The 13,183-nt window shown below is 36.3% G+C and overlaps 1 protein-coding gene across 6 annotated transcripts in view; it reads left to right on the top strand.

The window, feature by feature from the left end:
• The window catches only part of LOC115214039 (vasculin), a 202,954-nt gene that overhangs the window by 123,176 nt on the left and 66,595 nt on the right, over positions 1-13,183 (top strand). For 5 of the 6 annotated variants that reach the window (XM_036505022.1, XM_036505019.1, XM_036505018.1 and 2 more), the window contains 2 exons: positions 845-978; positions 5,619-5,744. In XM_036505022.1, the coding sequence (XP_036360915.1) occupies positions 845-978; positions 5,619-5,744 (260 nt within the window). The remainder of the gene's footprint in view (positions 1-844; positions 979-5,618; positions 5,745-13,183) is intronic. The other variant, XM_036505020.1, reaches the window with a different exon arrangement.

Genomic DNA, 13,183 nt, shown 5'->3' with positions numbered 1-13,183 from the left:
AGAGCATTAAAGAAAATACCTTGTAATAGTTGACTATGATCCTGTGTTCTCAGTTCAAATTCTGTTCAGGTCTGTTTTGTCTTTCTGAAGTCATTAAACAATTACCAGTTCGTAAATATATGTACAACAGTTTGATGTAAATGACCACAGTCCAAAACAAAAGAAATGAAAGGAAATGTTGAAGATAAAACCAGGCATGATCTTGATTCAATTCCCCAAGAACTTTTTTCCTACTCTACATTTCCTGTATAAAGATAAATGTGTCTCACTTTTAAAACAATAATTATTTTTTGTTGTATAATATTACTTATATGTATACATTACTTTATGATATTATAGGTATATATTACTGTATAATATTATATATATTATAATAATATATATATTACTCATCATCATCATTTAGCAGCCATCTTCTCTACTTGTCATGGGTTGGATAGTTCAACAGGATCTGATGAAGGTCTTTCTAGAGCTTTGTTGACTTTGGCATAGTCTCTATGGCTTGATGCCCTTCCTCATGCCAACCACTTTACTGAGTATATTGGGTACTTTTTGTGGCACCTGCACTAGTGAAGTCACCCAGTAACTCATGAGGCAAGACCCTTCAATGGAGTGGGGCTTCAGTGAAGAGGAAGACAGCTTTATACAAGGTATTGACAAGTTAATAAACCTGTCAATACCAGGTTAATAAAGCATGATAAAGGGATAGGAACCAGTGTTTTGCTGTAGAGGAGATACATGAGTACTCCAGCTAGAAAGACTGAAAAGAGATGGTAGTGAGAATGTTAGGGTGTATTAATCAATGTCTCCATTTGACTATTGTAATGAATGTGTGTTGTTTCAGATAATTCTGTTCTGGCCAAATCAGAAAGTCTTTTTACAAGAAATGACATAGATTACCAAACCTATTCAATGGATCAAGAAAGTGACTCTCCTCATCCTGTTGATGATATTTACAAGTATTTCCCTCCAGCTGAGGTCAGTAATATCATACTGTTTTAACCAGCAATATCACAAATTAGTCCAATACCTTCTATAGTGATCAGTTTTATTTGTTTTTTTTTATTGAAATGAAATTTTGAGATCTGTTCAGATTCTTAAAAATGGTTCTATATGCTGTTTAAAAGTCAATATTTATTTCATTATCAAGCAGGGTATATTTGTGTTGAATGGAGTAAGACCATATGATTAAGTTTACTTTACAATTAGGTAGTTTTGCTTTCGGTACTGGACGAGTGTTTTCTACCATTGTCTCAGGTCAATCCAAACTTTTTCAGTGAAATTGGGTCAGCAGAAACTGTAATGAAGTTTAGTTCATGGATGTTAGAACTAATCCATTGACTGCTATAAGTCTTAGGTTCCATCAGCTGATTCCATTCCACTGCAGACATTCATATGAGATAACCAACCAGAAGGTAACTCAGTACCTTAATGTACAGTACTGACAATGAGTTATCGTATATTGGGTACTTTTTGTGGCACCTGCACTAGTGAAGTCACCCAGTAACTCACGAGGCAAGACCCTTCAATGGAGTGGGGCTTCAGTGAAGAGGAAGACAGCTTTATACAAGGTATTGACAAGTTAATAAACCTGTCAATACCAGCTGCTCTTCCCTAGCTTGGTGACATTCTCTTTTCTCCTCTGGTAAACTACAGAATTTAAAAAAAAAATAATACTCAAGTTGGCAGAATTTACTTTAATTTGGACTACTTTTTCCTCTATCATCTAGTTTTGAATGCAAAATAAACCTCACCTCAGTATTCAAGATAGATCTTTCTTTGTTCCAGTTTTTCTTACTCCAATTTTTGTAACATTTTAATTGATAAAACATTGTAATGACTTATTTATATAATTGATTACATTATTCAGTTTAAAAAAAGTCTATTATTCATATTGATGATGATAATGATCTTCACATATTCCACTACATTAATATTGACTACTTCCGGGGTTCCAACTTCACCTTTACTCCCTTCTTTCTCAGACACATGCATCTGGCAAAGTGAGACACTCCAGAAGTGAATTCACTTATATATTTACTGTCCTTTTAAATATTTATTCTGTAATGCTTTGAGAGAGAGATAGTGAGAGAGAGAGAGAGGAGAGAGAGAGAGAGAGAGAGAGAAAGAGAGAGAGAGAGATTGAGTTTGTTGCTACTGGTAACTTCTCAGGGCTTTGACACTGTCCTCAGTGTCTGCGTTGTGATTTGTAGACTTGCCTTATGTCTTCATTGGGACCTCACAATGCATTGCTGTTTTGGATTCTAACATGCAATCCTAAGTGACATATCCATAGTAATTCCAAACACCCAGATGGGGGAATACAAAGTTACACTTATTTGATTGCAAAATCTGCTTGAAGGAAGAAGAGTTTCGGATTGCTTTCAGAATTCAGCTTTCACTTGTACATATTGTTTGTGTGTTAGCATGGTAGATTCAATCTTTCTTTCAACATTTCCTACTGATTACATTAGGACTCAGCTTTTATATTCTACAAGAAAGAAATTAAATATCTTTTATAGAATGAGCAGAGTTTAATCATCATTTATCATTGGGTAGTTTGTCACCAGCATTTAACTATTCTCTTCATCTGCATAATTATCATTATTATTCTCATCATCAGTTTGTTTTAAATATCTTCTTAGTCAGCTCTTACTCTGGGTATAGTTTACACATTATTCAACTCTTCACCAAAATCCTTTATTCTGCACTTTACTGAAATCCTTCTTTCATTTTCACCAATATTTCCTACCTTTTCTTTCCAATTGCTGAAATACTCGGTTCATATTTGCATTTAATGATACTGCAAAGAGAGAGACTTGGAGACGCCACTATGAAAGGTTGCTAAATAAAGAGAATGAATGGGAAAAAGAGAGTCTGCCAAATGTTGACCCAGCAGAGAAACTAGCTATCTGAATTGACTATCTTGGTAGATAAAGCAATTAAGGGTATAAAGACAAGGAAAGCCCCCAGTCCATCAGGAATCACTGCTGAGATGCTTAAAATATCTAGCAGTGTAGGCTATAGTCTAGTCACCTTATAGTTAACCAGGTGATACATGAAGGAGTCATACCCAATGACTGGTGTAGCAGCACCATAGTCAACTGCTACAAAAGTAAAGGTGACACCTTAGATAGAAATAATTACTGAGGTTTCAACCACTGGTACTATATTTCTGATAAGACAGCTGCAGGAGAAATTCCTAGCCAAGGATAAGCCTCTGCACTTGGCTTTTGTTGACATGGAGAAAGCCTTTGATAGGGTCCTTCGGTCCCTTATCTGGTGGTTAATGCAGAAACTACGGATAGCTGAATGGTTGGTGAGAGCTGTACAAGCTATGTACAGGGATGCTGTCAGTAAGGTGAGGGTTGGCAGTAAGTATAGTGAAGAATTCAGGGTACAAGTAGGGGTTCATTAAGGATCAGTCTTCAGCCCCCTCTTATTCATCATAACAGAGGAATTCAAGACAGGCTGCCCTAGGGAGCTCCTCTATGCTGATGACCTTGCTCTAATTGTTGAGTCACTACCAGAACTAGAGAAGTTCCAAGTGTAGAACGCAAGGTCTAGAATTGAAGGGCCTTAGAATTAATCTAGTAAAAACCAAAGTCTTAGTAACCAGGAAGGTGGACAAATCACAAATCTCTTCATGTAGATGGCACTACTTGATCTGTAGAAAAGGCATAAGTAGAAATTCCATAAGATGTATTTGGTGTAAGCTATAGACACATGAGACGTGCAACAATTACAAAAGAAGGTTAGCTGGGAAGATAGTTTTTGTGTGTGGGAGATGCACAGGTGCAATAAACATAAAAAATGTACAGAAAACAGGTTCTATCATATGCCAGAGGGAAAAACTAGAAGTAATTGATAGCTTCCGTTACCTAGGTGACCAAGTCAGTAGCTGGGGTGGATGTTCTAAGAGTGTAGCTGCTAGAATAAGAATAGCATGGGCAAAGTTCAGAGAGCTCCTATCTCTGCTGGTAACAAAGAGCCTCTCGTTCAGACTGAAAGGTAGACTGTATGGTGCCTGTGTCTGAACAGTCACGCTACACGGTAGTGAAACATGGGCTGTGACTGCTGAGGACATGCCTAGGCTTGAAAGAAATGAAGCTCGTATGCTCCATTGGCTGTATAATGTCAGTGTGCATACACAACAGTGTGAGCACTCTGAGAGAAAAGTTGGACATAAGAAGCATCAGACGTGGTGTGCAAGAGAGGCTGATGTGATGTGTATGGATGAGGACAGCTGTGTGAAGAAGTGTCACACTCTAACAGTGGTGGGAACCTGTGGAAGAGGCAGACCCAGGAAGACATGAGATGAGGTGGTGAAGCATGACCTTCAAATGTTGGGCCTCACTGAGGCAATGACAGATGATCGAGATCTTTGGAGATATGCTGTGCTTGAGAAGACCTGGCAAGCCAAGTGAGATTGTAGTCGTAACTGATGCCAGTGTCACATAACTGGTCCATTTAGAAGCAGCCGTCAATTGTTGGCGATATGGCATGCCTGTGAAGACCTGATAAACTGAATGAAATCGTAGTCATGACCAATGCTAATGGCACCTAACTGGCACCTGTGCTGGTGGAAAGTAACATATACCATTTGAGTGTGGCCAATGCCAGTGCCACTTGACTGACACCCATGCTGGTGGAATGTGAAAAGCATCATTCGAGGTTGGCCGATGCCAGTGCTACCTGCCTGCTACCTGTGCTAGTGGTACATAAAAGACACCATTTGAGCATGGTTGATGCCACTTCCACTTGACTAGCACTCGTGCCACTGGCATGTGCAAAGCACCATTTGAGCGTGGTCAATGCCAGTGCTGCCTGGCTGGCTCACATGCCAGTGGCATGTAAAAAGCACCCTCTACACTCTTGGAGTGGTTGGCGTTAGGAAGGGCATCCAGCTGTAGAAACCTTGCCAAATCAGATTGAACCTTGGTGCAACCTCCCAGCTCACCAGTACTTAGTCTAATCATCCAACCCATACCAGCATGGAAAGGGGATGTTAAATGAAGATAATACTCCAAGTTCTGATGGAATATTCTGTAAGATACACTCATGGCATTCCTCTTTAGTTTTTATTAACTTAAAATATCTCCTTGTATGGAGATAACATATCATTTTTTATAAGGAGTCAGAACTGATTTGAATTACTTTCATCCATTTGTTCATGACAGTAGGAGAAATATTTTTCATTGGTCTGAAAATTGTTGCTATTTTCATTTACTTCCAAAAGTAACTATATTAAAAAAAAAGAAAAACATCCAACTGCTTTAATATTTTCTTTGGTATGTTAGGCAAGGAATTTGATTTATATTTTGAACAGATGTCATAGGATTTTGGTAGCCTTATAGGTTATTAAAATTTATTGCTGTTATATTCATTTTTCCTTTATGGTTAATAATATTAAAATTTGTGAATGAAGAAAGACTTTTGGTAAATATTTACTATAAACAATAATAAAAAAGTAAATTTAAAACCACACATGTTTGAAATAGCTGTGTTAGTATTCTCTCTGGTTATTATATTTGACTTTTTTTCAGTCATTTTATTTCAAGCATTTAAAGTATTTTTGTAATATTCTCATCACCCCCATTTTTAATTTTTACATTCAGGATATTCATCAACTGTGCAATAGTCAAGAAAATGAATTGACTTGGCAGTTCGACAATGATTATCCATCCCATAATTCTGACAATACTCCTGGTCAGGGTAGAGTAGTAAAATCACAAGGAAATGGGGTAAGTTTCTTACCAAGTTTAATTTTCATAAAACTGGAAGAATATTCAGCAATCAAATTAATAAAGCTTTTCGCTGTTTTTATTAATTCACTAATTATTACCATAAACTATCAAATAATGCCAAAGCTCTGAGCTGATCAGAGAGAACCTATAGAATCTATTTTCACTGTCTTTTTCTACAAAGGACTGTCATCCTCATAGTGATTTTATTTTTATACTTTGAAACAAAGTTATAATTTCATAATAAAAAATGGTTTTAGACAACTGAAATTACAACAGTGAATATATGTATGTGTATACTTTAATAGTACTGAATAAAATGTTGAAATAATTAAGCAAGTTGATAAATGCAGCTATAAGTTCTAATAATAATAATTTCCATTTAACTTTGGTTTGAATTTTTCAATTATGTATCTGTCTTCTAATGCTACACTCTATTTTTAAAGAAGGAATAATTTTGAAAGTTTCAGCACTACAGAAATTTTTCTGTAATGTCTTATGTGTTATGTGACTTTAGAAAGTTCATTAAGGAAAAATATTTTGGAAAATTTATCCCTTTTGTTATTATATTTCTAACCAAAATACACCCTTTATGTGTTTCAATTAAATTCTCAAATAATCATGAATTTAGACCAGTTTTATAAAACAGTTCTAACTTTTTTATTTATCAACATATGTAATTTTGGGAACATATTTAACAAAATGTTTTCAATCAAATCTATTTCATAATTTTTGTCTCAAAGCAAATTTAATTACAGATAAATTCAACAAAATACAACATTATTTAAAGTTTGTTAATACATCAGTATAGAAAATTAGTTATTAGCTAATATTCAATGAATATACAATAAAATTTTAATAGAGAAGAATTGTGCAGAATACTAGATTTTCTATTAGTTGAACTTAATACTCATAAGACAGGTGTACTATAAAGGAAACTAGAAAGAAGTAGGTGTATCATAAAGGTAAAACAGGATGAAATACTGAAACTGTCTTTGAAGAAAACTAAGAAATGAAATTTATTTCATTTAGTTGTTAACTAAATGAAATAAATTCCCATGCATGCATTAATACACAGAAACACACTTACTACAGAATTTTTGATACTTCAAATTAATCAAATACTAGTAAATAAAAAATAAAAACATGGTAAACTTGAAAAAAATGATAAATTAAATTTATATATATAAATAAATGGCTGTGTATTAAGTAGCTTGTTTACCAACCACATGGTTCCGGGTTCAGTCTCATTGCATGGCACCTTGGGTAAGTGTCTTCTACTATAGCCTTGGGCCAACCAAAACCTTGTAGTGGATTTGATAAACTGAAACTGAAAGAGGCCTGTTGTGTGTGTTTGTGTGGATATGGTTATATGGTTGTGTGTCTGTGTGTGTCCTCCACCATCACTTGACAACTGATGCTGGTGTGTTTACGTCCCTGTAACTTACAAAGAATAAACCCTGGGGTTGATTTGTTTGACTAATGGCAGTGCTCCAGCATGGCCACAGTCAAATGTTTGAAACAAATAAAAGAAAAAAAAAGAATATATAGTATGTGTTCACTGACAGAGGGTAGAATAATTTGGGGGTTATAACCTACAAATGGGTCTGGTTACAGTTGACAGTGAATATAGAACATAAATTAAAATAACGAAGGTTAAAGAATAAAACCTGCCAAAGAATATGAATTGAATGTTAAAAGGAAGAAGGATATATATGTGTTCATTGACATGAACACATATATATATAGATGTATATAGACATACACACACTCACTCATGCCACCAAGGGAGTATCATTTAATGTGGTCATAAATAACCAAGATGTTTGCATTAGAGTAAGCAGATAAATAGTGTCTAACTCCTTGCTACGCAGCAAATTCTACAATCAGTTACGGATGACTAGACCAGCATGTTAGGGGATGGTTTCGCAGACACACTCACACTTACACAAGTATTTATATATATATGCATAGACGCACACTCATACATATATTTACAAATATTTACATTTACAAGTATTTACATACATATACAGATACATGCACATATCTCCATATGCATATATATACATTCACATACAGGGCCCCATATATAAGTATTTACATATAGACCATTCATAAGTATTTATCTCTGTGCATCCACAAATATATTTACACATAGGGGCCCATGTGTAGATGTCTATATTCCAGGTATGTAATAACACCTCATGAAGTCTCTAAATATTTACTGTTCCGGGCACACATCCATGCAAATATATTTATATGTGCATATACATAGCTGTATTTTCGCATTAGCACACATCAGTGACACACAAACTCCCATGGTGACATATATAAACAGACAATAATCATGATACATATTGCATAAAATGGAATTAAATGGATTTTACATACAACTGGAGGAACAGTCTATAATTGTACTTATAATATTCAACAATAATGTTGATACGTATTGTATAAAATGGAATTATATGGATAGTTAATAGGTCTTATTTGTGTAGGTAGTCTAGGACTGTATGGTCTGTCCATATGAGTTAGTAGGATGCAAAATTCACTGGTACAATGATATACAACTTATAACATAATATATAGCATATATCATACTGTGCTGAGGATTTACCTGTTTTTTTATATGTACTTTGGTATATATTTTTGTCACAACAAACTTAGTTTAGAAGGACAAATGCACATGTATTCAGAATAGTGTACAGTCAGTATTAATGTTCACATACTGGGTAGCTCAGAAGTCTGTAGATCGAAACTCCACTCTGCTAGCTTTTCCATGATCGTGCTCCAGCATGACTACTGCCGCATAGCCGAAACAAGTAAAAGAGTAAAAGAAAATATGTATATATATATTTGTCCTGTATATATATATATATATATATATATATCATCATCATCATCATCATCATCGTTTAACGTCCGTTTTCCGCGCTAGCACGGGTTGGACGGTTTCGACCGGGGTCTGGGGAGCTCGGGACTGCCCTAGGCTCCAGTCTAGTCTGGCAGTGTTTCTACAGCTGGATGCCCTTCCTAACGCCAACCACTCCGCGAGTGTAGTGGGTGTTTTTTACGTGCCACCTGCACAGGTGCCAGAGGGGTCTGGCATCGGCTACGTTCAGATGGTGCTTTTTATGTGGGGGGGGGGGAATATAGGGGAGCACCAGTGGGGAGGGGTGGTTCAGAGAAATGATGACAGGTTCTAGGCAAGTAGAACGTAGGATATCAAAGAGGGGTAATGCATGGTGAAATAGCGTATTGAAGAGGGGGGTTCGAAGAGTAGACACCTATAATGGTGGTGGGAGAAGCGACATCCGGTATAGATGGAGCAAAAATATAGAGATATCCGGTATGGTGGTGGGGGTGGGCAAGGGCGGGTGCACGGGAATATGACGGGCTGGCTTAAAAATGCTCTTAGCAAAGGAAGAGGGGGGATGGCAGACAACGTAAAAGAGGGAGAGAGAGAAGGGAAATAGTGGAACCCCGCGAAAATGGGCCGCCATTGAAAAACCCCTGTATGGAGAAATAATATGCAATACAAGGCGAAGCTGAAAATAGTAATAATAATAATAATAATAATACTAATAATAATAATAAGCAAATTTTCGACCGAGGATCAAAGGGACAATACTAATACTACTAATAATAGTAATATAATAAATAATAAACCAGCTCAACCACAACATTAGATTAGAAAGACTCTCTTATCTTGGGAACATTTCGTTCTTCGGCCTGACACGGGAATATGACGGGCTGGCTTAAAAATGCTCTTAGCAAAGGAAGAGGGGGGATGGCAGACAACGTAAAAGAGGGAGAGAGAGAAGGGAAATAGTGGAACCCCGCGAAAATGGGCCGCCATTGAAAAAACCCCTGTATGGAGAAATAATATGCAATACAAGGCGAAGCTGAAAATAGTAATAATAATAATAATAATAATACTAATAATAATAATAAGCAAATTTTCGACCGAGGATCAAAGGGACAATACTAATACTACTAATAATAGTAATAATAATAATAATAAACAGCTCAACCACAACATTAGATTAGAAAGACTCTTTATCTTGGGAACATTTCGTTCTTCGGCCTGACACGGGAATATGACGGGCTGGCTTAAAAATGCTCTTAGCAAAGGAAGAGGGGGGATGGCAGAAACGTAAAAGAGGGAGAGAGAGAGAAGGGAAATAGTGGAACCCCGCGAAAATGGGCCGCCATTGAAAAACCCCTGTATGGAGAAATAATATGCAATACAAGGCGAAGCTGAAAATAGTAATAATAATAATAATAATAATACTAATAATAATAATAAGCAAATTTTCGACCGAGGATCAAAGGGACAATACTAATACTACTAATAATAGTAATATAATAAATAATAAACAGCTCAACCACAACATTAGATTAGAAAGACTCTCTTATCTTGGGAACATTTCGTTCTTCGGCCTGACACGGGAATATGACGGGCTGGCTTAAAAATGCTCTTAGCAAAGGAAGAGGGGGGATGGCAGACAACGTAAAAGAGGGAGAGAGAAGGGAAATAGTGGACCCCGCGAAAATGGGCGCCATTGAAAAAACCCCTGTATGGAGAAATAATATGCAATACAAGGCGAAGCTGAAAATAGTAATAATAATAATAATAATAATACTAATAATAATAATAAGCAAATTTTCGACCGAGGATCAAAGGGACAATACTAATACTACTAATAATAGTAATAATAATAAATAATAAACAGCTCAACCACAACATTAGATTAGAAAGACTCTTATCTTGGGAACATTTCGTTCTTCGGCCTGACACGGGAATATGACGGGCTGGCTTAAAAATGCTCTTAGCAAAGGAAGAGGGGGGATGGCAGACAACGTAAAAGAGGGAGAGAGAGAAGGGAAATAGTGGAACCCCGCGAAAATGGGCCGCCATTGAAAAAACCCCTGTATGGAGAAATAATATGCAATACAAGGCGAAGCTGAAAATAGTAATAATAATAATAATAATAATAATACTAATAATAATAATAAGCAAATTTTCGACCGAGGATCAAAGGGACAATACTAATACTACTAATAATAGAATAATAAAATAATAATAATAACAGCTCAACCACAACATTAGATTAGAAAGACTCTCTTATCTTGGGAACATTTCGTTCTTCGGCCTGACACGGGAATATGACGGGCTGGCTTAAAAATGCTCTTAGCAAAGGAAGAGGGGGGATGGCAGACAAAAGAGGGAGAGAGAGAAGGGAAATAGTGGAACCCCGCGAAAATGGGCCGCCATTGAAAAAACCCCTGTATGGAGAAATAATATGCAATACAAGGCGAAGCTGAAAATAGTAATAATAATAATAATAATAATACTAATAATAATAATAAGCAAATTTTCGACCGAGGATCAAAGGGACAATACTAATACTACTAATAATAGTAATAATAATAAATAATAAACAGCTCAACCACAACATTAGATTAGAAAGACTCTCTTATCTTGGGAACATTTCGTTCTTCGGCCTGACACGGGAATATGACGGGCTGCGCTTAAAAATGCTCTTAGCAAGGAAGAGGGGGGATGGCAGACAACGTAAAAGAGGGAGAGAGAGAAGGGAAATAGTGGAACCCCGCGAAAATGGGCCGCCATTGAAAAAACCCCTGTATGGAGAAATAATATGCAATACAAGGCGAAGCTGAAAATAGTAATAATATAAAATAATAATACTAATAATAATAATAAGCAAATTTTCGACCGAGGATCAAAGGGACAATACTAATACTACTAATAATAGTAATAATAATAAATAATAAACAGCTCAACCAAACATTAGATTAGAAAGACTCTCTTATCTTGGGAACATTTCGTTCTTCGGCCTGACACGGGAATATGACGGGCTGGCTTAAAAATGCTCTTAGCAAAGGAGAGGGGGGATGGCAGACAAGTAAAAAGGGAGAGAGAGAGGAAGAGAGAAGGGAAATAGTGGAACCCGCGAAAATGGGCCGCCATTGAAAAAAACCCCTGTATGGAGAAATAATATGCAATACAAGGCGAAGCTGAAAATAGTATAATAATAAATAATAATACTAATAATAATAATAAGCAAATTTTCGACCGAGGATCAAAGGGACAATACTAATACTACTAATAATAGTAATAATAATAAATAATAAACAGCTCAACCACAACATTAGATTAGAAAGACTCTCTTATCTTGGGAACATTTCGTTTTTCTTCGGCCTGACACGGGAATATGACGGGTGGCTTAAAAATGCTCTTAGCAAAGGAAGGGGGGGATGGCAGACAACGTAAAAGAGGGAGAGAGAGAAGGAAATAGTGGAACCCCGCGAAAATGGGCCGCCATTGAAAAAACCCCTGTATGGAGAAATAATATGCAATACAAGGCGAAGCTGAAAATAGTAATAATAATAATAATAATAATACTAATAATAATAATAAGCAAATTTTCGACCGAGGATCAAAGGGACAATACTAATACTACTAATAATAGTAATAATAATAAATAATAAACAGCTCAACCACAACATTAGATTAGAAAGACTCTCTTATCTGGGAACATTTCGTTCTTCGCCTGACACGGGAATATGACGGGCTGGCTTAAAAATGCTCTTAGCAAAGGAAGAGGGGGGATGGCAGACAACGTAAAAGAGGGAGAGAGAGAAGGGAAATAGTGGAACCCCGCGAAAATGGGCCGCCATTGAAAAAACCCCTGTATGGAGAAATAATATGCAATACAAGGCGAAGCTGAAAATAGTAATAATATAATAATAATAATAAATAATAATAATAGCAAATTTTCGACCGAGGATCAAAGGGACAATACTAATACTACTAATAATAGTAATAATAATAAATAATAAACAGCTCAACCACAACATTAGATTAGAAAGACTCTCTTATCTTGGGAACATTTCGTTCTTCGGCCTGACACGGGAATATGACGGGCTGGCTTAAAAATGCTCTTAGCAAAGGAAGAGGGGGGATGGCAGACAACGTAAAGAGGAGAGAGAGAAGGGAAATAGTGGAACCCCGCGAAAATGGGCCGCCATTGAAAAAAAACCCCTGTATGGAGAAATAATATGCAATACAAGGCGAAGCTGAAAATAGTAATAATAATAATAATAATAATACTAATAATAATAATAAGCAAATTTTCGACCGAGGATCAAAGGGACAATACTAATACTACTAATAATAGTAATAATAATAAATAATAAACAGCTCAACCACAACATTAGATTAGAAAGACTCTCTTATCTTGGGAACATTTCGTTCTTCGGCCTGACACGGGAATATGACGGGCTGGCTTAAAAATGCTCTTAGCAAAGGAAGAGGGGGGATGGCAGACAACGTAAAAGAGGGAGAGAGAGAAGGGAAATAGTGGAACCCCGCGAAAATGGGCCGCCATTGAAAAAAACCCCTGTATGGA

This window comes from Octopus sinensis, linkage group LG7 (assembly GCF_006345805.1).
Source record: "Octopus sinensis linkage group LG7, ASM634580v1, whole genome shotgun sequence".
Classification (NCBI taxonomy): domain Eukaryota; kingdom Metazoa; phylum Mollusca; class Cephalopoda; order Octopoda; family Octopodidae; genus Octopus; species Octopus sinensis.
The sequence above is the reverse complement of the archived record's forward strand: the minus strand, read 5'-3'. Positions and strand labels throughout refer to the sequence as shown.